This window comes from Simochromis diagramma, unplaced genomic scaffold (genome assembly GCF_900408965.1).
Source record: "Simochromis diagramma unplaced genomic scaffold, fSimDia1.1 OVJJ01000618.1, whole genome shotgun sequence".
NCBI lineage: Eukaryota > Metazoa > Chordata > Actinopteri > Cichliformes > Cichlidae > Simochromis > Simochromis diagramma.
Genome location: NW_024387423.1, coordinates 285,889 through 311,825, shown reverse-complemented (window position 1 = coordinate 311,825; position 25,937 = coordinate 285,889). Strand labels below are relative to the sequence as shown.

At 39.6% G+C, this 25,937-nt stretch overlaps 2 protein-coding genes across 5 annotated transcripts in view; one reads left to right on the top strand and one right to left on the bottom strand.

Annotated features, from left to right (window-relative positions):
* Positions 1–5,714, bottom strand: part of ano10a (anoctamin 10a) — a 37,546-nt gene extending 31,832 nt beyond the window's left edge. For 2 of the 4 annotated variants that reach the window (XM_040013287.1, XM_040013291.1), the window contains exon 1: positions 4,999–5,109. The gene's annotated coding sequence lies outside the window, so the exon portion shown is untranslated. Of the gene's footprint in view, positions 1–4,998; positions 5,110–5,591 lie in introns of those variants that run through there. The other 2 variants (XM_040013289.1, XM_040013290.1) reach the window with 2 other exon arrangements.
* abhd5a (abhydrolase domain containing 5a) lies at positions 5,177–22,017 on the top strand. Its single transcript, XM_040013292.1, has 8 exons — positions 5,177–5,284; positions 6,377–6,457; positions 9,716–9,801; positions 11,465–11,840; positions 16,348–16,502; positions 17,086–17,197; positions 17,366–17,552; positions 20,885–22,017. The coding sequence occupies exons 1-8, from the start codon at positions 5,184–5,186 to the stop codon at positions 20,972–20,974; spliced, it is 1,188 nt and encodes a 395-aa protein (XP_039869226.1). The 5' UTR covers positions 5,177–5,183; the 3' UTR covers positions 20,975–22,017.
* Positions 22,018–25,937: the final 3,920 nt, after the last annotated feature.

The window sequence follows — 25,937 nt, the reverse complement described above, 5'->3', positions numbered from 1 at the left end:
TAGAACAAAGGGATGTAAGAATGAAGTAGGGCTGGGCAATATAGCCTAAAATCCATATCGCGATATAATTTGAAGCACGTGTGGTAACGATATATACCGCGATATATTCTTTTCTTCTGTATAATGTATTTTACACACTATAAGGCACACTTAAAATCCTTTAATTTTCTCAAAAATCGCGAGTGTGCCTTATGTATGAATTCCGGTTGTGCTTACTGACCACGAACCGATTTTGGCGTGCAGAAATCTGTTAAAAATGTTTTAGTACAACTTTGGTAAGCCGCACTGCTTGATGGATTGTCAAGAGCATTACGGCTGCTGTAGTGAGGAGCTTCCATGAAAACAGAATTTATTAAATATAACGGAGTTAGACGTTAACAGGAAGTTAGGTCGCTAGTTTCCACCTAAACATGACATACCATGTTCTGACTGAGATTTCTGAAACTAATTAAAACGTACAGCTCTGCTGCCACTTCCAACATAAATGAAGACAGAAAACTAAACAGCAGTGGTGTTTGCAGGGTTACTGAAATTGGACTACCTGGTATATAATGTTGTGCTACGTGATTGCTAGCGACACAGCTATGTTAGCATAACATTAGCACAGTGAAGCTGGAGGCTGAACGCCAACATTTTTCCCACTCGATAAAAGTTAACGTGATGGATTCTGTATGAACAAATGCAATCGCATAGCAGGATGCTATACACGGGCCAGACTTCAGTCAGGAGAACAACTAAGATTATTCATCCACCATACAAGGTTAGTTATTAATATACTGCAACAACATGGGAATAGAGCAGCTGGAGCGAATTCAACATTAATCAATCAATGTTACGGAAGTGGAGGAAGCGCAGTTTTTGGCTTTCCCCATATTTCAAACGTGCTTCATCTCTTTGCTATTACTGTCGCCCGCCATAATTTGCAGATGATAATGGTTGTAGCCGCTGCGATGCTTTCGACCAAAACAGGCCCTATCACGATAGAGCGATCTCTATCGTTGGCCAAATTTATATCGTTTCTATCGTATATCGTTTATATTGCCCACCCCTAGAACGAAGCACATATACATACTAACAATGTTAAATATAACCAAATTTACAGTGATCAGAACAGGTACCCTAACCACATGCTATGTTATTTTTAGCCTACGTATTGTCTCCAGAGGTTCAAGTATTACCAGTTTTACAAGTAACAGTTGAACTTTCCACTGATCTCTCACGCTTCCAGTTTTGTTAAAAAGAAAAACAGCCTTTGTATATTTCATTAATACAGTGGGGCAAAAAACTACTTAGTCAGCCACCGATTGTGCAAGTTCCCCCACCTAAAATGATGACAGAGGTCAGTAATTTGCACCAGAGGTACACTTCAACTGTGAGAGACAGAATGTGAAAAAAATAAATAAATAAATAAAAAATAAAAAAAAATAAAAAAATCCATGAATCCACATGGTAGGATTTGTAAAGAATTTATTCGTAAATCAGGGTGGAAAATAAGTATTTGGTCAATAACAAAAATACAACTCAATACTTTGTAACATAACCTTTGTTGGCAATAACAGAGGTCAAACGTTTACTATAGGTCTTTACCAGGTTTGCACACACAGTAGCTGGTATTTTGGCCCATTCCTCCATGCAGATCTTCTCGAGAGCAGTGATGTTCTGGGGCTGTCGCCGAGCAACACGGACTTTCAACTCCCGCCACAGATTTTCTATGGGGTTGAGGTCTGGAGACTGGCTAGGCCACTCCAGGACTTTCAAATGCTTCTTACGGAGCCACTCCTTTATTGCCCGGGCGGTGTGTTTTGGATCATTGTCATGTTGGAAGACCCAGCCTCGTTTCATCTTCAAAGTTCTCACTGATGGAAGGAGGTTTCGGCTCAAAATCTCACGATACATGGCCCCATTCATTCTGTCCTTAACACGGATCAGTCGTCCTGTCCCCTTGGCAGAAAAACAGCCCCATAGCATGATGTTTCCACCCCCATGCTTCACAGTAGGTATGGTGTTCTTGGGATGCAACTCAGTATTCGTCTTCCTCCAAACACGACGAGTTGAGTTTATACCAAAAAGTTCTACTTTGGTTTCATCTGACCACATGACATTCTCCCAATCCTCTGCTGTATCATCCATGTGCTCTCTGGCAAACTTCAGACGGGCCTGGACATGCACTGGCTTCAGCAGCGGAACACGTCTGGCACTGCGGGATTTGATTCCCTGCCGTTGTAGTGTGTTACTGATGGTGACCTTTGTTACTTTGGTCCCAGCTCTCTGCAGGTCATTCACCAGGTCCCCCCGTGTGGTTCTGGGATCTTTGCTCACCGTTCTCATGATCATTTTGACCCCACGGGATGAGATCTTGCGTGGAGCCCCAGATCGAGGGAGATTATCAGTGGTCTTGTATGTCTTCCATTTTCTGATGATTGCTCCCACAGTTGATTTTTTCACACCAAGCTGCTTGCCTATTGTAGATTCACTCTTCCCAGTCTGGTGCAGGTCTACAATACTTTTCCTGGTGTCCTTCGAAAGCTCTTTGGTCTTGGCCATGGCGGCGTTTGGAGTCTGACTGTTTGAGGCTGTGGACAGGTGTCTTTTATACAGATGATGAGTTCAAACAGGTGCCATTCATACAGGTAACGAGTGGGGGACAGAAAAGCTTCTTACAGAAGACGTTACAGGTCTGTGAGAGCCAGAGATTTTCCTTGTTTGAGGTGACCAAATACTTATTTTCCACCCTAATTTACGAATAAATTCTTTACAAATCCTACCATGTGGATTCATGGATTTTTTTTTTTCACATTCTGTCTCTCACAGTTGAAGTGTACCTCTGGTGCAAATTACTGACCTCTGTCATCATTTTAAGTGGGGGAACTTGCACAATCGGTGGCTGACTAAATACTTTTTTGCCCCACTGTATAGCTCTGTGTGTGTGTGTGTGTGATCGATCACATAAATTCCACTAACCTGGCCCACGCCTGTGCAGCTTTAAGTGACAACACCTGTGTGGGTGTGCGGAGTCTTTAATGAGTGTGGTTTAAAACTCAAATCCCATAGCTTGTTGAGTTGACTTTGGATATCTTTCTGTTAGGGATTATAATCAGTAACTGTTTTCATTTTATAATCCAGTTAAATTGTAATGAAGGTAGCAGGATTATTTCTGTTATTATTTCTTTTACACCGAACACTGAAACATTTTCTGCAGTTACACAACAAATCTTCATGCTTCATCCTGACTGTGTCAGATTTTGGAAAAAAAAAATGGCAACTATCTTAGTATTTTAAACAACTTTCTTTAGGGTGAGTAAATATATATGTATGTGTGAATGTAACATACAGCTTTACATTTCACATTACGTAGCTTCTTTGTTCTCATGTGTTTTAATTAGGAGTTCAAAAACAGCAATCGCTATGCTATGACTGCAAGAATCTGTTATAGTTCTGTAGTCTTGCTCCCACTTTTATTTGAATACTGGTGTCTGTCAGGAAGATTACACAAAAAAAATAAATAAATAAATAAAAAAAAAAGAAATTTGTCAACATGTTGAAGAGATTAAACAAAGTTATAACATATAGGAGGAGGAGGCTTCAGGGATAACAGGGATCACCCCTGATGGCCATTAGAAAAAAATGCAGGTTTACCCCGGACCTAAATATATACATTTAGAGAAATTACGGGAAAATTAACAACTCCAGTACTGTGCAAAAGTCCTGATTCACCCCTGATTTCTTTGTATTTTGGTTACAAATGCCCAGAGTTTGTTGTTACTTTACAATGGTCTTGAGCAATAGTTCTCCAGCCTTCAAAAGGTACAAAGAAAAACTTTGTAAATATATGTTTACAAAGTTTTTCTTTGTAAACATATATTTATTGGATTTTATATTCATAAATATCCAACACTTTAAACATCTTGAACATATGGCAGTAAGAAAGCAATAAAACCACAAGATACCCAAAAAAACAAAAAGAAATAATTTTTAAAGAAAAGAAGGAAAAAAAACCCAAACAAACAAACAAACAAACAAACAAACAAACAAACAAACAAACAAACAACAACAACAATACACACATACATGGACTAATACTTACTTACAGTCCATGTATGTGTGTCATTAAAAAAAATTAAGGAAACTGGACAGATGAGAGCAAAAGTAGCAGTGACAGAACCCCCCCCCAAAATAAATAAATAAATAAAATAAAATAAAATGTATCAATACCCGATGAGAGTCATGAAATAAGACAAAAAAATCCATCAAAGACCCAGGACTTTCAGTCTGATCCAGCTATGGTTCACTGAAACCATCAAACAGCCTCAGTGGAAGCATGGAAGAAGCTGTTGTTTAGTAAATGAAACAGAGAGCAAAGGCTGAGGTATGCCAACATACACAATAACTGGACTGAAAACCAGTGGAGTGAAAAATCCACATTTGAATTTTTTTTGGTTCGATTTTTTTCAATACGTAAAGAAAAGGTCAGAATCAAAGTACAACAGTGACTAACTACAGCCATGTGGAAAACACAGTGGAGGCATGGTGGTGTTGAAGATCTTGTCAAAACTGGTAGAATTATGAATGCAGAAAAGATTTGTCCATCTGGAGAGCTTCTGATTGATAACAGCTAAATATTTAATTGCGCTTCTGATTATGTTTGCACATAAATCACATCCCATTCGCCTAGCACAATCTAAACGATGTGTGGCTCAAGACTTTTGCACAACACTGTAAATACAACTTTTTTCTACATGTATCTTTCACGCTGCAGGTTACATGTGCATGAGTACCTATCCCCATTAAATGTAAGACCTGAAATATCAGATCAGCAAGATAAATGAGTTTAAAGACCGTTGAGAACATTTCTAATGACTTGCAGGATGATTCACCGTAAGAACTGAACCGAAGAGCTGAACATCAGCAGCTGCCCGCGCAAGCTCAACACTCTTGTGTTACTTTTAAATACCCGAGTAATGTAAAACAAGGAACACAAAACGGAGTTTAAATACTTACCAAGACCCACTTCCCCGATCAGCAGCAATGTTTAGACATGACAGACACGCCAGTTCCGCAAACTCTTCCTGGGTGCGTTTGTTTTACGCTACTAGGAAGAAACGAAGCGGAGATAGGTGGATCCACAGTAGGAATAACACTCCCCCCCTTCCCCCTTGTCTCAGTCAACTGACGCTATAAATGAAATGCACACAAGCTCGGCAGCTACGTCAGAGCCACGTGACTGTGAGAAGCGTCTCGGGGACTGTCGCGCTATGGCTGAGCAAGCGGTGATCGAGAACAGAGGGTGAGTATTTCTATTAACCTATCACATTCCCCGGTCTGTCAGAGTATGTCTATCCACGGTAATGTTCCTTTATTATTTAACAGACACTAAGTGTTATTGGAACAGCGACACTGTGCACCTTTTCCTGAAAAATGCCCGAGTGTTGTTGTCGAAAGTTAGACAGGCTGTCAGAGAGAGGCACCACTTGGGTCAAGGTAAACCTGCCCCCCCCCCACCCACCCTCATTAGTTAATTGCTGGCTTCTTGTAAAGTGGCCCGTACTAAATGAGAGTGCTCGAAGACTGCAGAAGGTCGTTGAAAAACTCACCGGTGCTTTGAAGGTATTGTCGGTGTGGTCTACAGAAGTAAAATAACGCTCTTATTGCAAAGCCGCTGGACTGCCATGTTTGTTTTACCTCAGAGATAGTAGAGCAAATTGGAAAACTGGTGTTCTTGGAATCCATCCTACCTCGCAAATACATCCTACCCGTTGTTTCTGTGCATGCGCACAACACGAAATTAAGTAGCGAACCGTCCTACCTTTGTGAATTTCACCTGCAAGCATACTTAAACAGCTAAAGTTCAGTGGCGAACCATCCTACCTTTGTTAATAACAGCTATAAACATACTGACGGGTAAAATTAAGTGCCAAACCATGCATGTTTGGCACTTAATTTTACCCGTCAGAGTGAATGTTACCTACAAGATACTTTAACGGGTAAAATGAAGTGGCAAACCATCCTGGCTGTATGAATATGACCTACAAGCATACTCTGATGGGCAAAGTTAAGTTGGTGTTGGAATTACTCTGTGACAGCAGAAATGTGCATAAAGTACTTACGGTAGGACGTTTTGCCAAACTAGGATGGTTTGTCAGAACACCGGTTTTAAACAAGAGTTTCGCAGTGGCGCGAATATTTTTATATTCATGTGCATAAAAAGCCCTCCGGAAATGCACAAAAAAACATTGATAAAACCATAAACTTTTTTTAAGTGTTATAGTAAATGCTTGATAATTTAAATAATGGAGATGATAGTTTTGCTGTCACGCGTTGTCATCAGCCAGTCCCTGTCCTTTGCCCTCACGCGCTTACTCTTTTATTATATCTCCAGGGTCATTCATAGAATGCTGTCTACTGTTGGTGTTCCCAGTCTGGCCAGGAGTGTGTGGGGCTATGTGGATAAAACAATAAGGTAATGTTATGAGCATCCACACACAGACACAGGTGTGACACTCTTTTACACAAATATCCACCTCCACTCAGACATTAGCTTTCATTATTGTAGCCTCACTTTGTTAGTTTGTATGTGTCACTGTGCAGGTCCAGTTTCCTTTCAGCTGGGTGATTTTCATGAGACTTAGTAGAGTAATGGAACGTAAGCAAAGGGAGAACTAAACGTAAACTTTTGTGTGACTCTTTAACTTACCTTTCACAATAACACACAAGGTGTCTCCTGCGTTTTGATAACCCTGGCAAACTCACGGGTTTATCAAGTAATTGCGTCTCCAACAATTGAGTCCAACACCTGTATGTTAACAGGCTGAGACTAAATGGTTGCTTATCAGTGCAAAGCAATATAAATGAGCAGCACCACCCCGATTAACAAAAACCTGTTCAAAAGGCATTGAAATTGACGTTTCCAGACTTGTAAAAGGCATTTAGAGTGGGTTAAAAGTGAAAGTGCAGTTCACAAATCACAGCCATCTCCTTGAGGTGTTCTGCATTATAAGGTGAAGACCCTACAATAATGCAGAGAAAACCCCAACAGCAGCCCAGATGAGAAACACATGCGCATATAGCGTAAATGTGCTTTTATGTTAAAAAAAATAATTAAGTAAAACTAGTTTTGGATTGAACCTTCAGGACCTTCTTTGCTGCCTGCTGCCCAAGCATCATGTGTAATGATTTGAAAAGGAAAACGACAGCCATGGGGGGTGGAGGACAGTCTTAAAATGAGCAAAATGACAAATGAGCTCCCCAAACAGTAAAACCTTCATATATGGGGGGGGGGGGGGGGGAGAGATGATCAGAGCAGTTAAATTAGGCTGATTTTTAAGTCTGTGACTCTAGTTGTGCCTAAACAACACAGTAATGAGGCTGCTTCATTATGTCTGCCACATGTTGGAAAGGACTTTATGTGAGTTCTCTTGCAGTACTGACTTATTTAAAACAGAGGACCACTCAGGCAGCACAGATTCACACCAAGGCCAATGCCATACTTGATCAATTTAAAGCTAATTTTGAGGCTGCTTTGTTTTGAGGCTGCGCTGCTGCTGCTCACTTAGAAAATAGACGTGTGTGTGTGTGTGTGTGTGTGTGTGTGTGTGTGTCTGTCACATTTGTTTAATTGTAAGAATTATTAGAAGTAGGCTTAGGTAAATGTTGAAACATGTGAAAGGGACTGATTAAAATCGCATCAATCACGTCCTGTATCGATTTCTCAGAATTCAAGGTGACATATTCAGGTGTTCTATCCACTTAGCAGCCGAAAACCTTACAGACACACAGACAAACAATTTAAGTTGCCCTTTTCATTAGCTACAGCTGTTTTGATAAAGGACAAATAGTCCTTTATCAAAACAGTTGGAGATGAATGTTTTGATAATTACTAAGTGAACAAGATGTCTATGGTTAGACTCTGTAAAGAAGGCCTTGTTAAAGAAACTAATGTGACCGATGTCAGGGAAGGAGAACATTGAGTCAAGTGTAGTGTGACGACAGCCGTTTGTTTCCTCTTTTGATGTCTCTGCGTGTTGCTACATGAGGTTTGCATGTCACAGAAGAACATTTTGTTGTCACTGACTTCTTACAATTTATGGTTGTTTTTGTTGTTTTTTTTGTTTTTTTGGGGGGGGGGGGGGGGGTTCAGGGTTCTTTTTTGTTTGTTTGGGTTTTTTTGGGTGGGGGGAGTTGACTTGCCTAAAGACAAAAGAAAGCAAAGAAACTAAATTTTTGTGTCACAGCTTTGTGCTCTGTTATGCTTTTCCCTCAAGACCACACTGGGCCAGTGGAGGAAAGCAGAAGAGCTTATTTCAGAGCCAGCTGTGAAGTAAGAAGTTGCTTTCCCACACAGAGCAGCTAATGGAGAGGTCATGAGATATGACACTTTTACAATAAACACAGCTGTTTAGACATTCAGCCAAAAACCTTTAAGTGTCTCCTTACTCTTAAGTCACACCCTTCTGTAGTTTAGTTATGCCTTCTAGTAGAAGGCCTGCCATAACACGTTGCCATGAATTAGGAATGAAAAAACCTTTTCACTAAAAAAGAACATTGCAGCGTGTGTTGGGTTTGCAACGTTGTATCTGAACAAACCACATGACTTCAGGAACAATGGGACTTGTTAACTAACAGTGTGTCCACATGAATCTGTGCAGAAGTCATGCATGTGAATGTTTACAGAAATATCTCAGATTTATCAACATCAATTTAACATTGCTTCTGCTCATAATTTACAGTTTTCCAGAGTACCAAAAACCACAAAATGCTCAGAATTACAATTTAAAAAAATCACACAAAAAAAAAAACCAAAGTGGAAAGATGTAGGCTTTTACCTCTCCATCAATTTTATTCCATTCATCTGAGAAAAGAAACAAATCCCTTTGGGTATCTTAAGAGATCTGTGCTTAAATAAATACCTCACAAACGGCATTGGGTCAGAATTTTCTCTCAACAGTATGGGAGACTGATAAAGTCATACAGAGAAGCATTAATACAACGTATTGGTTCCTAAAGCATAAAGCTTCATGGATGCTTCATATTAAGGACTGCTCTGTTACATTAAAATACCAACACGGAACAATCTAAACATTCAGTGTGAGGACTCCATGAAGAACTAAATGACAAAGCGATCTCTCCCTGGCAATGCAAAACTAAATTAACACTCCTAACAGCAAATGTAGAAGCCTTATCAGTTGAAAAATATGGTGTATATTTGTTTTTCTGCATGAAATTGTTTGCACAATTTTGCATTTTGCAATTTGTTATCAAATCATATTTGGATCATTTATTTTTACCCAGATTTTGCACTCTGGAAACTCCAACAAAAACATACACCATAAGGCTACAGTCTTATGGTGTATGTTCACACCTTTAAACCACTACATTTTTCAAAGCATCTGTGATAAATTCTGATGGTAATTTTGTGTATCAAGCCTGTTTTTTGCTTGCTTAACCTGTTAGTAATCCTGATTGTTTAGCGTGTTGCAAAACGCAGTCCAAGTGGTAGAAAGATGAGAAATGAGTTAAGTGAGGACCATACAGTAAGAGTCTGGTTAGCTAGGAGTCAATGTTCTGTGGTGCAGGTTTGTGTTATGAATCTTAGCCCTACGACTGTGAGTACCCCAAAGCAGCATGATGATGAATCATCATTATTATAATGATGAACGTTTGAAATATTAATATAAGGCAAACCATTCATATTCATACTGTTGTGCTTTTGTGTACGTAGGTGGTGCTGGATTCCCAACTGGCTGCCATCATGGTGTCCAACTTCAAAAAGCCATCTGCAAGCTTCAGAGGAGAAGATGCTGCAGTGTAAGGATAAACCCAGTGTAATTTTTTTTTTTTTTTTTTTTTTTTGTAATTTAAAACATACTTTTTGTACAGTGTGCAAAAGTAAAAACTCACCCACCTGTGGTCACTCACTCAAACACAACCTGTTTTGCTAAACAAAACCTGTATTGGCTAGAAATCAAATAACTTTTTGTAAATATGAATTAAATCTGCAAGCAGCGATGACCAACACCTTAAGACTTTCTTTGGCAAATTTGAGGTTGCTGCGGTCAGTCACCTTAAAACTGTAGCCCAAAGTGCATAACATGACATTTCTTGTTCCCACTAGGTGGTGCAGTGACCACCATCAAATATGACAGGAGAAATGTTTTCAGGGGCGGAGCCTTATGAAACGTGGGAAGTTTGGTCCAGATTGGACGATGTATGTGTAAATAAGAGGAAACTATATTTTCATGGCGACTGGTTGAAATTTGCCGTGGTACCACGGCCACGCCCTTTGAAGAAAGCTCAAAAGTGTTGCAATTTAATATGGCCCAGGTCTGTAGTTTAGACTGACCAAATATGAAGTTGATCCTTGGAGGAGTTTGCAACAGTATAATGCCAGGAAGTCGCCAAAATGTCACCTTCAATTCAAAATGGCGGACTTCCTGTTGGGTTTGGGTCAGTGGGCTTCCAGACTTTACGTATGTGTGTACCAAATTTCATTCATGTAACTCAAACCGCATGCTGGTAGTACTACCATAGGTGGCATTATTGAACCATTTCCTACTCTGTACATGAGAAACTTCACCCGTTGCCTACTGGTGAAGGTCAGAGGGCCTGGTGGCGCCAGTGTCCGGCAGCCTCGCCTCTGTCAGTGCGCCTCAGGGTGGCTGTGGCTACAATGTAGCTTGCCATCACCAGTGTGTGGATCACTGAATGTGTAAAGCGCTTTGGGGTCCTTAGGGACGTGTAAAGCGCTATACAAATATAGGCCATTTACAAACCAATAAAATAAGAAATTTTGCACGTGTTAGATCTGGTGAAAATGTACATGAGTTTTTTTAGCATCTTTAAGTCCTCAAAAATGCAATTGATGACATAAAATAATAATAAACTGAGCAGATGCATTGGGCCTTAGCGTGTTTCATGCTAATTACAAAATGTGTCTGAGTTCACTTGTAAAGTGTGTGTCTTATCTAAGACTACAAACAGCTCAGGAAAAAGTAACTCATGACTTTCATTGCTCAAAATTTAAAGGAATATTAGATGTCGGTCTTCCAGAAAATGTCGTGACAACAAGTAGAGAACATTAACCACAGTAGACTAGGAACTTATAAATAAAGTGATTGATGATTACAGCTTTGAAAAATCAAGAAGTTCAGGGGCTGTTTTCTATGAATGACTTTAACCCAACTGTGCCTGCAGGATGTTACTAATGAACCAGTAAGTGTGAGAAATCGCATTGCTCTTGTTTGAGCTTGTTGCCGTGTTTGTGTGTGGTGTGGGGTGTGTGTGTGGGTTTTTTTTTTTTTTTTTTTTTTTTTTTTTAAAAAACCTTTTGTAGAGAATCTCACTTTTGGCGAAGACCTGATTGATTCAGTAGTATCAAAAAAGAGATGTTATTTAGGTTAATGTGAAATGGAATATTTGACCCATCGTAATGTTCTTGAACTTAAAAGTAATCTTGTGCTTTTCTTTTCAGATGTCAGCACTGCATTTACTAAAGTGTTTGTTCCCATCTCCAACGACAATCTTCTGTGGACCCTGACTTTTTGCAATGACCATGTTAAAGATAAAACTCCCTTAGTTCTGCTGCATGGCTTTGGCGGCGGGGTGGGCCTGTGGGCTCAGAATCTGGATGATCTCTCCCAGCATCGGCCTGTCTTTGCACTGGACTTACTGGGTTTTGGCCAGAGCAGCAGGCCTGTGTTCTCAACAGATGCAGCAGAAGCAGAGGATCAGTTTGTCGAGTCCATAGAACAGTGGCGGGCCAGCGTGGGTCTGGAGTCTATGATACTTCTTGGTCACAATCTGGGAGGATACCTCGCTGTGTCATACTCAATTAAATACCCAGGCAGGTGGGTGCAGACAATGGGATTTCTCATATCTTACTGTATCATGACCCACACTGTCTGATACAGAAAGGTGGCATTTTTGTGTAAAATGTCAGGATCAGAACTGTAGCATAAGCTAAAGTCAGGTTTTAGTCTCTTATTATTATTATTATTATTATTATTATTATTATTATTATTATTATTATTATTATTATGCGAGTGTTTTAGGCACTCCATATAGGAGCTCATCTTTTCTAATGTCCACTGTTGGCTAGCAGCTCCTGTCATCTGCAAGAGTGGCTGAAATGGACAGAGTTAATATTGTGATAATCTTTGCATATCATCTCTAACTATTATTTGTATCCTGCCTTTTGAGGGTGGTGTGTGAATGTTGGTCTGCAGAAGTGTTTGGGCCTCTTTACACCTGCTGCCTCACAGCAAACAGCAGGCAGATACTGTCAGGGACTGTTATGGAAAATACAGTGGAGTGTGTCAGTGGACACAAGAAAACTGATTTATCAACACATCAAACAAGTTTGTGTCATAATGTCTCATTTTCTGTCCCCAAGAGCAGCTTGTTGGTCAGATCAGCTAAAGAAAGCCATGTGTTACAGCTGAGAGCTCCAGTGAGCAAGTGGGCAGAGTGTTGATTGCTCTATAAAACCAGAACAATATACATTTGAATAATCCTTTCATCACTGCTGTAAATGGAACAAATGAAGTGGAACTTGCCTAGGAGGAGAAAAAAGCAGTCTGCAGTGAACACTGTTATGAATAATGATTCTGCCCTTTTGCTGTTAACATGATTGTAGCAAAACATGCCAGCATGAGTAGAGGATACAGTTGTAGCGGTGTGCCTTTAGGTGCTGGCAGCCTGTGATAACAGCAGTGTCCTCCAAAACGCTCTCTCCTCCCACTAGACTCTATCTCTCCTGAACCATCTCCTCCTGCCGCAGCTCCAGCTCGGAGCTTCCAGCATTCACCCGGCTCTCCCTAAGCGGCGCCTGATAAAATGTCCTCAATCCCTTATCACCCCTCTTCATCAGTAACACTGAAAATTCCCGCTTCCTGTCTTCTTATTGTTATCTTAGCGTTCCAAATGGTTTTAAGTTATAACTTCAGATGCTCGTGATCAGGCACATGCGTCCCCGATCTGTGCTCACTGTTGTCCCCCCCCCCCCCCATCCTTGAACTTCATTCGTATTGGGAACCACAACAATGTGCTCTCTGTACCAGTACAGAGTCCATTAAGACCATGACATGTCAGATTTAAATGGCTTATAATCACCTGTCAGTTTAGCTTCCAGTTGATTATGAAAATGAAAGTAAACTGCTTCATGGTGTCATGTAAATATCAGCCTAGCTCAGGGGTCGGGAACCTGCAGCTCTTTAGTCCTTATTAGAGATGGCACGATACCACTTTATGTCCGATACCAATATCATAAATTTGGATATCTGCCGATAACGATATGATAGTGTTTTTTAATCAATAAAACTGTTTTTTTAATATCTTGCTGCTTTTTGTATAAGTTCATACTCAAGTTAAAAAAACAAAACAAAAAAAAAACAAAACACTAAAGCTATTCTGTTAGACCTGTATGTTTAAAAAAAATAAAAATAAAAAAATACACTGCACCCAAAATATTTTATAGTTCAGCAATAATGATTAATCTAATGAACTTAAACCTACTCCATCCTCCCTATTCTGGTATTTTAAAGAGTAAGCAACCTAACTAATAGGGTTGCAAACTCCCAGCAAAAGAAAAAAATAGGGAACCAACCCGCACCCTCCACCTCATGATGCTTAATTGACGTAATCAACTTCAATTTGATACAGTGTGAAAGAAATGCACAGAAATTATTTTTCAAGAATAATTAAATAGATTCAACATCTTTCTTCAACAGAATTGCAGACTGCACAGATGGTATCTTCCCAAAGGAAAAAGTACTATAGCTTACTAGGGTATATTAGACTTAATAGTTACTATATACAGTAATGGACTTCTATACATTTTACATCAGATTAAAACTTTGGGTGTAAAATTCGGATAATTATTTATTAAAAGCTAGACATTTTAAATGAGAATAAGAAAAAAATGATGTCTTTGTGCCCCCTTTTCGCTATTAATGCCCTATCGGCCCCCCTGGCTAAACTTTGCTAGATCCGCCCCTGCACGGGTACCAGCCGTCAGCTACGTAGAAAAGGATCCTGGTGTAGAAAGTAATATTAAATAAATTCTAACAACAGCTGATCAAGGTTAAACGTGCTGCTGTTGTTCAGCCGCTGGTTTCCTCTTTCTGGCGCGAAGTGGGCCAAAAACAAGGAAGAGAGACAGACTCGCGACACAAAAGCCGATCAGCTGATCATTGATCAGTTTCATGATTGAAGTAGCAGCAGGAGAGAGAGAGAGAGAGACACCGGCTTCCACGAGTGTGGAAGCCGATGTACCCGCCGAAACGCCGTGCAATTTATCGAGACTTTCGACCCCAGGTAGGCCAATTATGGTTCTGCGCAGAGGTTCATTGACCACTTTTCACACACGGTTGCTGTACGCATACAGCCGGCTGTAGCTTTGCAGCTCACAGCCCGACACACACCAACACAACAACATGGATAGCACAGACGTTAAGGCGGCGAGGCGTGACTGCGGGTGCTGCTCAGGTGCGTCCGCCTTTTTTTTTTTTTTTTTTTTAAAAAGTCAGGTCAAGGCTCCAAAAGCCCAAAGGCGATTTAAGGGGCGGCTCACAACAGCTTTTGTTTGCTACATGGATCATTTTCGTTCAGCTGGGTGTCTTTTCTTTTGTTATATTTAAGAGTTCAAAATGTGTTAATTACATAAATAAAATGTAATTTTCTCTGGAGCACTTCATGAATTTCATAAGCAACACACCTTAGTTGTTCACACAAAGCATAAAAGTAAGAAACAATATATACAGTGTTATCTTCATTTTAGATTTGCGGCTCCCAGTGTTTTCTTTTGCATGGAAACCGGGTCCAAATGGCTCTTTGGGTGTTAAAGGTTGCTGACCCTTGGCCTAGCTTGATTGTGACCTGTTAGACTGTCAGCCATAGCTGGTTTTGTTCATATTTCTGCAGCACTAAAAACTGCCATCATCATGTCTGAAATGCATTTTAGCTCCCTTCCTGCTTCCTTAAAGCCAGTTTTCTTCTGATAGACTCCACCTTACGAGGGCTGTGTACGTTTTCATATTAGCAATATCTGATCTTGGTGACCTCAAAAGTCAAAAATAAAACTGTGAAACTGGGCATTTAGAGCCATCTGAAAGTTTTTGGTCCACAGTTCATACTCTGTCATTATCTGAGAATTGTTTAAAATGTACATTCACAATGTAACTGTGTGTGTGTGTGTATATATGGCAGAAATAAGCAAAAATAGAATGGGTCACCATTATTTAATTGTAAAAAAAAATACAAAAACAAAACAAAATGCTGTGCCAGAAAAGTTATATTTGGGGGGATGTATTTACTTTCTTGATGAAAAGATGTATGTCACATTCACATCTCTGTTAAAACAAAAAAAAATAATGCATGCACCAGGATACTGAATGCTTACAGTCATGTGAGGAAAATTAGGACACCCCATTAAATAATCAGCCCTTTATTATGAACAGTTCACATATCAATTTCCAATCATGATTTTATGTATTACTGGAAAAGAAAGTGATGTAATTGCAATTAAACAACAAAAATGAACATTTTGTGAAACATCAAAAAAAGATATGAACAAAAATGTTTATTTCAATGGAGAAAAAAGGACACCCTACCCCCTAATAACTAGTGTTGCCTCCTTTGGCTGATATAACTTCAGTGAGATGGCTTTTGTAGCCTTTTACCAGTCTCTGACATCGATCAGGTTTGCCCCACTCCTCAATGCAGAATTCCTTCAGCTGTGAGATGTTTCTTGCATGTACAGCCTGTTTCAAGTCACCCCACAGCATCTCAATGGGGTTAAGATCAGGGCTTTGACTTGACCATTCCAGGACTCTCCACTTCTTAGTTTTTAGCCAGTCCTTGGTGGATTTGCTGGTATGCTTTGGGTCATTACTGTATACTAGTATTCTATTGTATATGTTGTATATCTAATTCTTCTGTTCCTCTGTCTCTCTTGCTGCATTGAGCATGTGTATGACAAAAGAATTTCCCTCAGTAGAATTCATGATGGATTTTATGATAGTGAGCTGGCCAGGTCCTGCTGCAGCAAAGCATCCCCAAACTAGGATACTGCCACCTCCATGCTTCAGTTGGTATGAGGTTCTTTTCTTGGAAGGCAGTATTTGGTTTACGCCAAACATGTCTACTGTGCTGGTGTCCAAAGAATTCAATTTTAGACTCTGGATCTGTCCAAAGAACATTATTCCAGAAGTCGTGGTCTTTGTCTATGTTCGCTCTGGCACTCTTCATTCTGGCCTTTTTAATGTTTTTGTCCTTTAGTTGTAGGTCTGTAAACAATTTATAACTAAAAGAGCAGGTTAACTTTTATTTTTGTTGTGTTTGTTGTCTGGCTTGCAGAGTAAAGCACATTGTCCTGGTTGAGCCCTGGGGTTTACCTGATCATCCGGAGACAACAGAACCAGACCGGCCCATCCCTGTGTGGATCAAAGCTCTTGGTGCCATGTTCAGTCCTTTCAACCCCCTGGCTGGCCTGCGACTAGTAGGACCACTGGGTAAGGTGCTAAAAGACAAAGTACCACAGTGCTAAAAAGCAAACCCACAACCGGACTAGCTTAATAATCCCAGGGAAATGTGTCCATGCTGTGGCACACCAAAATATTGGGGAAAAGCAAAGCTACAACAAAAGTATCAGGAATGGAGATGATGAGCACGTGAAATTTCTTTTTCTTAAATGAGAAGAATGGAAATGAGAGGATGCAATATAATGGGTGAAGATTTTCACTTATTGTCTCCAGACAATAAGTGAAAATGTATGCAGTATGAAACTGGGGGGATGGTTTTATATTAGTTTAATATTGCAGTATCACAGCTAATGTTCTCTTTGCACACCCAGAAAACTAGGAACTGCTTGTTAAAGCAAGTGATGTGACGAGCACAATGTCATTCAGTAGAGTTTTCGTGTGTGGTTTTTTTTTTTTTTTTTTTTTTTTTTGCTTTGACTTTGAAAGGAATTTAAGCCAAAACCTGGGCTCTCCCCAGTGTGACTAATCATGTAAAATGTAATGAGTACTCCTCATCTATTAATGGCTACATGCTTGTGTTTGACACCTCTGTCTCTTCCCTGGTCCCCTGCAGGTCCCACTCTGGTGCAAACACTAAGATCCGACTTCAAGAAAAAGTTCTCCCTCGTGTTCACTGACAACACTGTGCCAGATTACATCTACCACCTGAACGTGCAAAGCCCCAGGTCTGTCTTTCTCTTTTATTAATGCCACTTGTCTCTAAAATGGCCATGGAAGCAATTTCTTCATCACCTTTTCTGCTCTCATCCACGTTTTACTACCTAGTATTATGTTTTGTCATATCCATTTTCTGTCATGTGCTCATTGATTATCTTTTCCTCGTCTTGTCACAGTGGGGAAACTGCTTTTAAGAATATGACTGCGCCATGTGGCTGGGCCAAGAGGCCAATGTTGCAGAGGATTGACCAGCTGCAGTCTGATATCCCCATCACCATCATTTATGGCTCCCGCTCCAGCATAGACTGCATCTCGGGCATCACCCTCAAAAAGATGAGGCCACGCTCTCATGTGGACATCATAGTAAGTTTGTGTGTGTAGATGGATGGATTGATATCCCTTCAAAGTGTTTTTGTTTTTTATTTATTTATTTATTTTTTTCCCCTTCCCTCGAAAAACGTAAATTTCACAATACATTTTTAAGGAATAAATTGCCAAAAACAGTTTTGAAAACAAATTTTTAAAGTGAATTTCCTGGCAGTTATTTCATGGTTCAGGCTTCAAAAAAAATCCAACTGTCTTTCTGAATTTGGGTTCCAGATCATCAGTGTGATGACATTTTTATAGACTTTCTAAACTTGTAACTAATTTCTTCACACTTCCTCAAAACCTGCTTTATTGCTAAGATTTATTTATTTTGTATCAAGCTTGAGTTTTCAGATCCAACTACACAGATCCAACCAACTGCATTGGACGACAACAACTGTACCAGTTCACTTTGAGCTACAGAAATCTGTATATACAAATAGTAAAATAATACTTTTTACCTCAGACACACAGCTTGATACTTTAGGTCCTTGATGCTTTAGGCCAATCGGCTCTGAAATGACTCCTCTGCCTCCTCAGATGTGGTCTGACATATATTAAGAATTTAACCTGCCCCACTGACATCCTGAAATATGGACAAAAGTGGTTGTGACACAGTTCCAACTCCTGGATCAAACCATGACATTCTCCCTGCTGCTGCCTGCTTGTGAGAACTGGATGAACCTAGAATCTCAATTTCTTTGTTTTCTTGTTTAGAAACATCAGGACCAGTTAAGTATAACAAACATACGTAATTAAGTTTTTGAGATCGTCAAATTTAAATATTGGACAAAAATGACACAAGTAAACACAAAATGCAGTTTCTAGGTGTTTGTGTAAATAAAACTTACATGGCTCTGTGTGAAAAAGTGATTTCCTTTTAAACCTAATAACTGGTTGGGCCACGCTTAGCAGCAACAACTGGAATCAGTTGTTTGCAAAGATGAGTGGGTCAGAATTCCTTCAGAGCTGTAAAAGACTCGCCCCCAGTTATCGCAGAATTGTTGTAATTCAGCCACACTGGAGGGTTTTTGAGCATGAACCACCTTTTAAGGTCATGCCGCAGCATCTCAATCAGATTCATATCAGGAGTTTGACCAAGCCAATCCAATCTCTTCATTTTTGTTTTTCTTAAGCCATTCAGAGATGGACTTGCTCGTGTGTTTTGCATCATTGTCCTGCTGCAGAACCCAAGTGTGCTTCAGCTTGAGGTCATGAACACTTCAGTGTTACTTTTTGCACCAGAGGTCTTTGGGATCAGTACTGGTTTTTGTTTTGGAACTTAGCCATGTCGGCTGGGCTGACTCTCTTATGGTGGAGTCATGAACACTGACCTTAAGTGAGCCAAGTGAGACCTGCAGGTCTTGGGATATTGTTCTGGGGTCTTTTGTGACTTCTTGGATGAGTTGTTGCTGTGCTCTTGGGGTAATTCTGGTTGGCCAGCCACTTATGTTAAGGTTCACCATTGTTAAGGTTTACCATTCAATGATTTTGCCATTTGTGGATAATGGATCTCACTGTGGAGATTGTGGAGTCCCACAGCTCTAGAAGTGGCTTTATAACATTTTCCAGACTGAGAGATCTCAATTACTTTGTTTCTCATCTGTTCCTGAATTTCCTTGGATCATGGGGATGATGTCTGGCTTTTGAGGACCTTTTTGGCTACTCCACTTTGTCAGGCAGGTCGTATTAAAGTAATGTCTTGATTGAGAACGGTGGCAGTAATCAGGGTGTGGCTAGAGAAATTGAACTTGGCTTTCCAAAGATGTGATACACCACCATTAATTATAATGGGGGGGAGAATCACTTTTTTCACACATGGCCATGTTGGTTTGGATTTTTTTTTTTTTTCCCCCTTTATAATAAACGCCTTCATTTAGAAACTGCATTTTGTGTTTTCTTGTCATCTTGGTCTAATTTTTAAATTTGTTAGATCTGAAACATTTAAGTGTGACAAACATACAAAAACATAGCAAACACTTTTTTTTTTTTTCACACCGATGTATATGTTACATGGCAATTTGGAATTTTGGGTCATTGTTTTGCAGCACATTCTGTGTAATGGCCTTTAGGACTAGGTGAGAGTTGTGGTAAGGGTTTGGCACTTAGGGGGGAAAAATGGGCTGTTGCTTTCATACACCTGTCAAGGCTGAGGAAGACTGGATGAGCAGCTGCCTAGACAGGTGCAAAACAGACACTGAAATATTATGATATGCAAAGACATTCTCATTACCACGGACTCGAGACATTTTAATTTCCTAACTCTGTGTTAATGAGTACAGATATATGGGGGAAAATGTCCATTTAAAAAAAAACAAAAGAAAAACAAAACTACAGGCTGCTGCAAACAAACAGTCATTATCTGACCTCTACAACAGTGTATTAGGGTGCCATTACATGGAAAAAAAATATTGATAATATATTATTATTGATTGAAAACAAAGTTGTAGGCTTTAATCTTGAAGTTTCAAGCTTTTTTTTTTTTTTTTTTTTTTTTTTTGAGGAAAAAAGTTGAAATGTGGAGAATTACAGCTGTTGTTTCAACACAGACTGCCACTAACTCAGAGGGTTGCTAGCAACCCTCTGAGTTAGTGGAATGTTCCTTCAGAATCTGTTTTAGTAATGAGGAAAGAAATGATGCCTCTTTTAGCACAGAAACGGTGCGGTGATCAGTACATGGATGTTGAAAAGAGTGCAGAAGAGTGGATTTGCACAAAATGAACTGGCTGGCTATGGTTACAGCCTCGTGCAATACAGAGGATGTATGTTGTATCACAAGAGGGCTGATCAATTTGTTTCACTATATAATTTTAGTTTATTTAAAAAAAAAAAAAAAAAAAAAAATACTACTCTGTAAAAGTTGGAGGTTTCGACTGAACCAAAAAAAACATTGAGGCTTCATCAAATAAAAATCGCTGGACAAAAGACTGATTTGTTGCTTTTGTACATGGGGTTTAGTTTACTTAAGCTTAAAATACATTTGTTTAATGAATTATATAAAAGAAAACCTCTCAGTTTAGCAGAGTTCCACAGATTCAGTGCCTTAAGCATGATTGCTCCACATGCAATTATGTGTATATTGACACATCAAAGGTAAATTTTTCTGCCATGAAGAACCGTGGAACTGACTGTATGGAGGCTTGAAATGAAACTGACTGATGCATGCTGTAAATTTGAATGTTACTTTCCATCTTTGTTTTATGAAAGCTATAAACCAGAGACGCAGCCCTCCTCGTTAAAATCATGACCTCCCTTTATGACATGCCTTTATATAGTTTCCATAATTTTTAATTGGCTGCTTCCCTTCTGATTCTCTTGCCTTCCTGCAGACAATCCGTGGAGCCGGACACTATGTGTATGCCGACCAGCCTGAGGACTTTAACTACAAGGTCTTGGAAGCATGTAACAAACTGGAATGAACGCAGAGACAAGCTTGAATGTTGAACTCCAGTGGTGGGGGGGGAAAAACGGGAACGGACATCATTCTGTCACACACTGTGGAACCTCAGAATCCCACTTTCCCAAAGGACAAAAATAAGTGTTTGCACATTAAAAATATTGCAAAGTGAACAGTGGCCTGGTGTGACTCGTACATGTTCTATCATCTGACCAGTGAGTCAGCTGTATTCTTGGAAACTTGGTGAATGGTGACTCTGAGTTGACATCACTGATTGGGGCCTGTTGGCCTCCATCACATGCTTATTTTGCAGCACACAGAATCTTGTGGCTGTAGCGTCACTTGTTTTTTTTTTTTCTTTATAAAGGTTTTTTTTGAAATTGCCTCTCCCAAATGCAGTAACCTCAGTGTTAAGTGAATGCAGGTGATTATCACCTTTGAATACCATTTATAAACAATTTCATGTAAAAACTGTTGAAAGATAAATTATCACTTTTTTTTTTTTCTATTTCTGTGAGATACTGAGAAGGAATATTTTAGCATGCTTATTTCATAAATCCAATGACAGCTGCAATAATAATGATATGAATATTAATATGATCATTTGAGTGATGTCTCACTGAAGCACAACGGGTATTTAGGAGTTAGATGACATTGTAACTGTATTTGGTGTCCCATGCATTGTGTTCAGCCTATGGTTTGTGGTTTTTCCCATTTGATTCTGATACAGATACAAAACCTCGGCATACAGGACCACTGCATCAGCAACAGGAAGAGGTTTTAGATGAATCTGCTTCCAATAATAGCATGTGTCCTCTGTAATGTGCTTTCCTGTCAAACACAAGTGGTCGTTTCATCTGCAATAACTGCGAATATCACCATAAACCCTCTGTTGTACTCCTCCTGTTTTTGACTGCTCTATTTGCATAAGTTATATTTATATAAAGACTAAAGTGGCTTCATAGTGTAATGTTCTGCACATTCGTCTGGCAAAAAATCCTGGAAGGAGACAAAAACCTCGTTGGCTTAGCATTAGGAAGGACGTCTGGTTTAAATTTAAAAATTTAAAAAAAACTTTCAAATTAAATGTGGAGCTTTCTGTTGTGATGACCTGTGAACGAGGGAGCAGCTGAAAGTAGCTTTATAATAGTCCATGTTATGGAGCGTATCATGTAATGCAGGCAGTATCCATATTATTTATAACAGCATAAAGATACTATAGATTTTCAGCCTGGCAGTGCGGCTCTATAGAGCCTTACTGTAACAGTAGCTACTGTTACAATATGCGCTATTTGGTGCGCTCTATGGATTTTTGTCATAGACTATTAAAAGACAAATGTAGCCACCATGACCATAATTACTGGTTTTCAGATTTGCATTTTTTGGGGGGTGGGGAGTGAAGTGACCATATTTACAGAGACACACATACCTTCTAATGGTGGTAAAGTAACACACTTCTGGGGGGCAGGGCTTTCAGCTGCACTGCTTCTCGACTTTGGAATTCCCTACCTCCTCATATAAGAAATATCACTCCCTTTTCTCTTTTTAAGTCTAGACCCAAAACAATGAGGTGCCGTAAGGGAGATTATTACTGAAACGCTCTCACACACACTACTGAAATTTTACCTCTCACACACTACTGAAAAACCAAGGCGTTTCAGTTGAACAGGAAGTTAATTCTTGACAAGGAAACTGAAGGAAAAAGTGGTAGATTTCAAACAAACCACTACACAGATGTCTACTCAGCAACCTGCTAGTAGCCTAAGTGAAACAGCTGCATTACTTAATATATTAGCCTCAGCATAAGTCGAAATTTAGAATAGCAGGAGACGGGCATTATCCTGGTTATTTTTTTGGCATATGTGCTTTTTGTCTTTTTTAGCGAAGAAAAAAATATCTTAAAATAATCATCAAAACCGGGGAGAGAAGGCTTAGCGTTCCTCCATTTAGCACAATGGATATGATATTTACTCAAAAGTATGATGATGTTAATAATGTCTGAGACACCCAATGCTAGATGATCCATATAAAAAAATTATGATGTAATTCAAATAGTGGCACATCATTAATATTTAGGGAAATCCAATTTTTTAAGTTGCACCAAATGCATTGTGTGATAGGGCATAGAAAAAAAAAGATGTTCTAGGGTTTCATTTTCATCAGTACAAAAAGAACACTGATCCACCTCAAAGCCAAATCTCTCTCTCTTTTTTTTTTTTTTAGAAATTCTGCCACAGGATTAATTTTGTTTATTACTTTAAAGTGTGTTTCTTTAACTTTAGGTAGAATAGGCTATTTCATAAATTTTTAGTATGCTTTATCCACTGTATATGAAATAAATTAGAACCATGCAAACCATTCTGTTGTAACTATGAAATATTTTGTCTTTGAAGAAACTACTAATAAATTTCTTATTGCATTTTTATCAAACAGCTGACATTGCCCTAGCAATAAATTTGGGAGCACTTATGAGAAATTATTGTATATCATAACATTTTTAATCAAATGAAGCAGAGGCAGTGGGACCAGTTCACAAAATTTGTTATATTCTCTTTGAGAACAGTTTAGACAATATTTTTCTGAAAAGTCTGTGTAACTTAGAATGACACCGTTATCATCCAACAAATCTGTTATGAATATAATCTTTTTGTTTAAACCAGTCACTCTTGAAAATTGATTTTTGATTAAGTGTTATTACCCTATTATTCCATAAGGTTGAATTATGGGGAGAAGTTGTGGGTAAATCTCATTTTCCCAAAAATGCAAAGTCTGTTTTGGAAAGTATCTTGATGGGGATTTTATTTACCGCAAAATCACATTTCAAAATAAAGTCTAATCCTCCTATTTTATTAAACAAGGATCATGGGATGTGGAGCTAATGGAGTCTAGCTGTGACGGACAAGATTTTAACCATTTAATTCTAAGGGTGCCAACCAAAAATTCTAATTCTGGAGTTTTGATACCACCTTTATTGTATTCCTTTACAAGCTGAGATCTTTCAATGTAATGGGTTTTTATTCCTCCACAAAAATTTGAATATGTATATATATATATATATATATATATATATATATATATATATATATATATAACCGCCCGCAGGGGCGTGCTGGGTGTTTTAAACACCCAGCTCGGCGGTTTATCCTTCAAGCTCGGGTCCTCTACCAGAGGCCTGGGAGCTTGAGGGTCCTGCGCAGTATCTTAGCTGTTCCTAGGACTGCGCTCTTCTGGACAGAGCCTCTCTGATGTTGTTCCCGGGATCTGCTGGAGCCACTTGGCTAGCTTGGGAGTCACCGCACCTAGTGCTCCGATTACCACATGGACCACCGTTACCTTCACCCTCCACATCCTCTCGAGCTCTTCTCTGAGCCCTTGGTATTTCTCCAGCTTCTCGTGTTCCTTCTTCCTGATATTGCTGTCATTTGGAACGGCTACATCGATCACTACGGCCGTCTTCTTCTGTTTGTCTACCACCACTATGTCCAGTTGGTTAGCCACCACCATTTTGTCCGTCTGTATCTGGAAGTCCCACAGGATCTTAGCTCGGTCATTCTCCACCACCCTTGGGGGCGTCTCCCATTTTGACTCTTCCAGGCCATATTCGGCACAGATGTTTCTGTATACCAGTGGTTCCCAAACGTTTTTTGCTAGGCCCCCCTTTGTTTTACAAGAAAAATGTTTGGAAAGGTCTGCTGTATACTATGCCGGCCACTTGGTTATGGCGTTCCATGTATGCCTTGCCTGCTAGCATCTTGCACCCTGCTGTTATGTGCTGGATTGTCTCAGGGGCATCTTTACACAGCCTGCACCTGGGGTCTTGCCTGGTGTGATAGACCCCAGCCTCAATGGATCTTGTACTCAGAGATCGTTCTTGTGCTGCCATGATTAGTGCCTCTGTGGTGTCTTTCAGTCCAGCCACTGGTAGGATTTATATATATATATATATATGCATACACATATATATATATTAGGGGTGCAACAATACTCGTATCAATATTGAACCGTTTGATACAGTGCTTTCGGTTCTGTACGCATATGTATCGAACAATACAAAATTTTTAATTTATTTGATCAACTTTCCTTCTGCAGATGCTGTCTGTGTTGAGCGCTCAGTGGATCTGCGCTCGACAGTGCAGCCTAGGCGGAGTAGTATATATATATATATATATATATGTATGTGTGTGTGTGTGTGTGTGTGTGTGTGTGTGCGTATATATATACAGACATAGCATTTTCCCTTAAGCTCTCCTCATCAGCCCCTGTTACAGAGAGAGAAATGATTCTTGTGTGTTCCTGTTCACCAGCGTGCCTCAGTAGTTTCCTCTTGCTGCCACTAGAGGGCACTCATATGTAGAGGTGCGGCTCTGAGGCCAGCTCTTCGTTTTTATTCACCAGTATCTCCTCTCATTTCCATCTTTTCAGTTCATTTGCAGAAATCAGACATATGACAGCAGATATGTTTCCACACTGGTAATTACAGAGGCAGTGCATGAGGAGAGTGAGGACTTGAGGTCTGAGATGGACTGAGGATGTCAAGCAGATGTGCATTGTGTTTACCCCCATCTCACCCACTCCCTTTTCTGTTTCCTCTTCCTTAGATCCGGACTGAACATTAACACAGACATCGATCGTAAAAGACATCCTATCTGTTTTTATTCTCTCCGTGCTTTGATCGATATGGAGAGAGGAAATATGCAAGCTCATGTGAAAGTATTTCCAAGTCATATGGAGCTGGTGAGGGCAATTTTGACCCACTCAGCTGTTTGCAGAATGACTGAAGTGGGTCTAATGAAGTTTCCTCTCTGTACCTTGAAAATGGGTGGAATGTCATTTGTTTCACTATGGAGTTTCATGGGGCTGTGCCCTTACATTAAATTATTACTAAGTAGATACTTAGCCTCACATTTGGATTATATTTGGCTCAGTTTGTTTCTTATATGTGAAACTGCATCCCCACCCACTGAGACAGTGAAACTAGAGCTTTT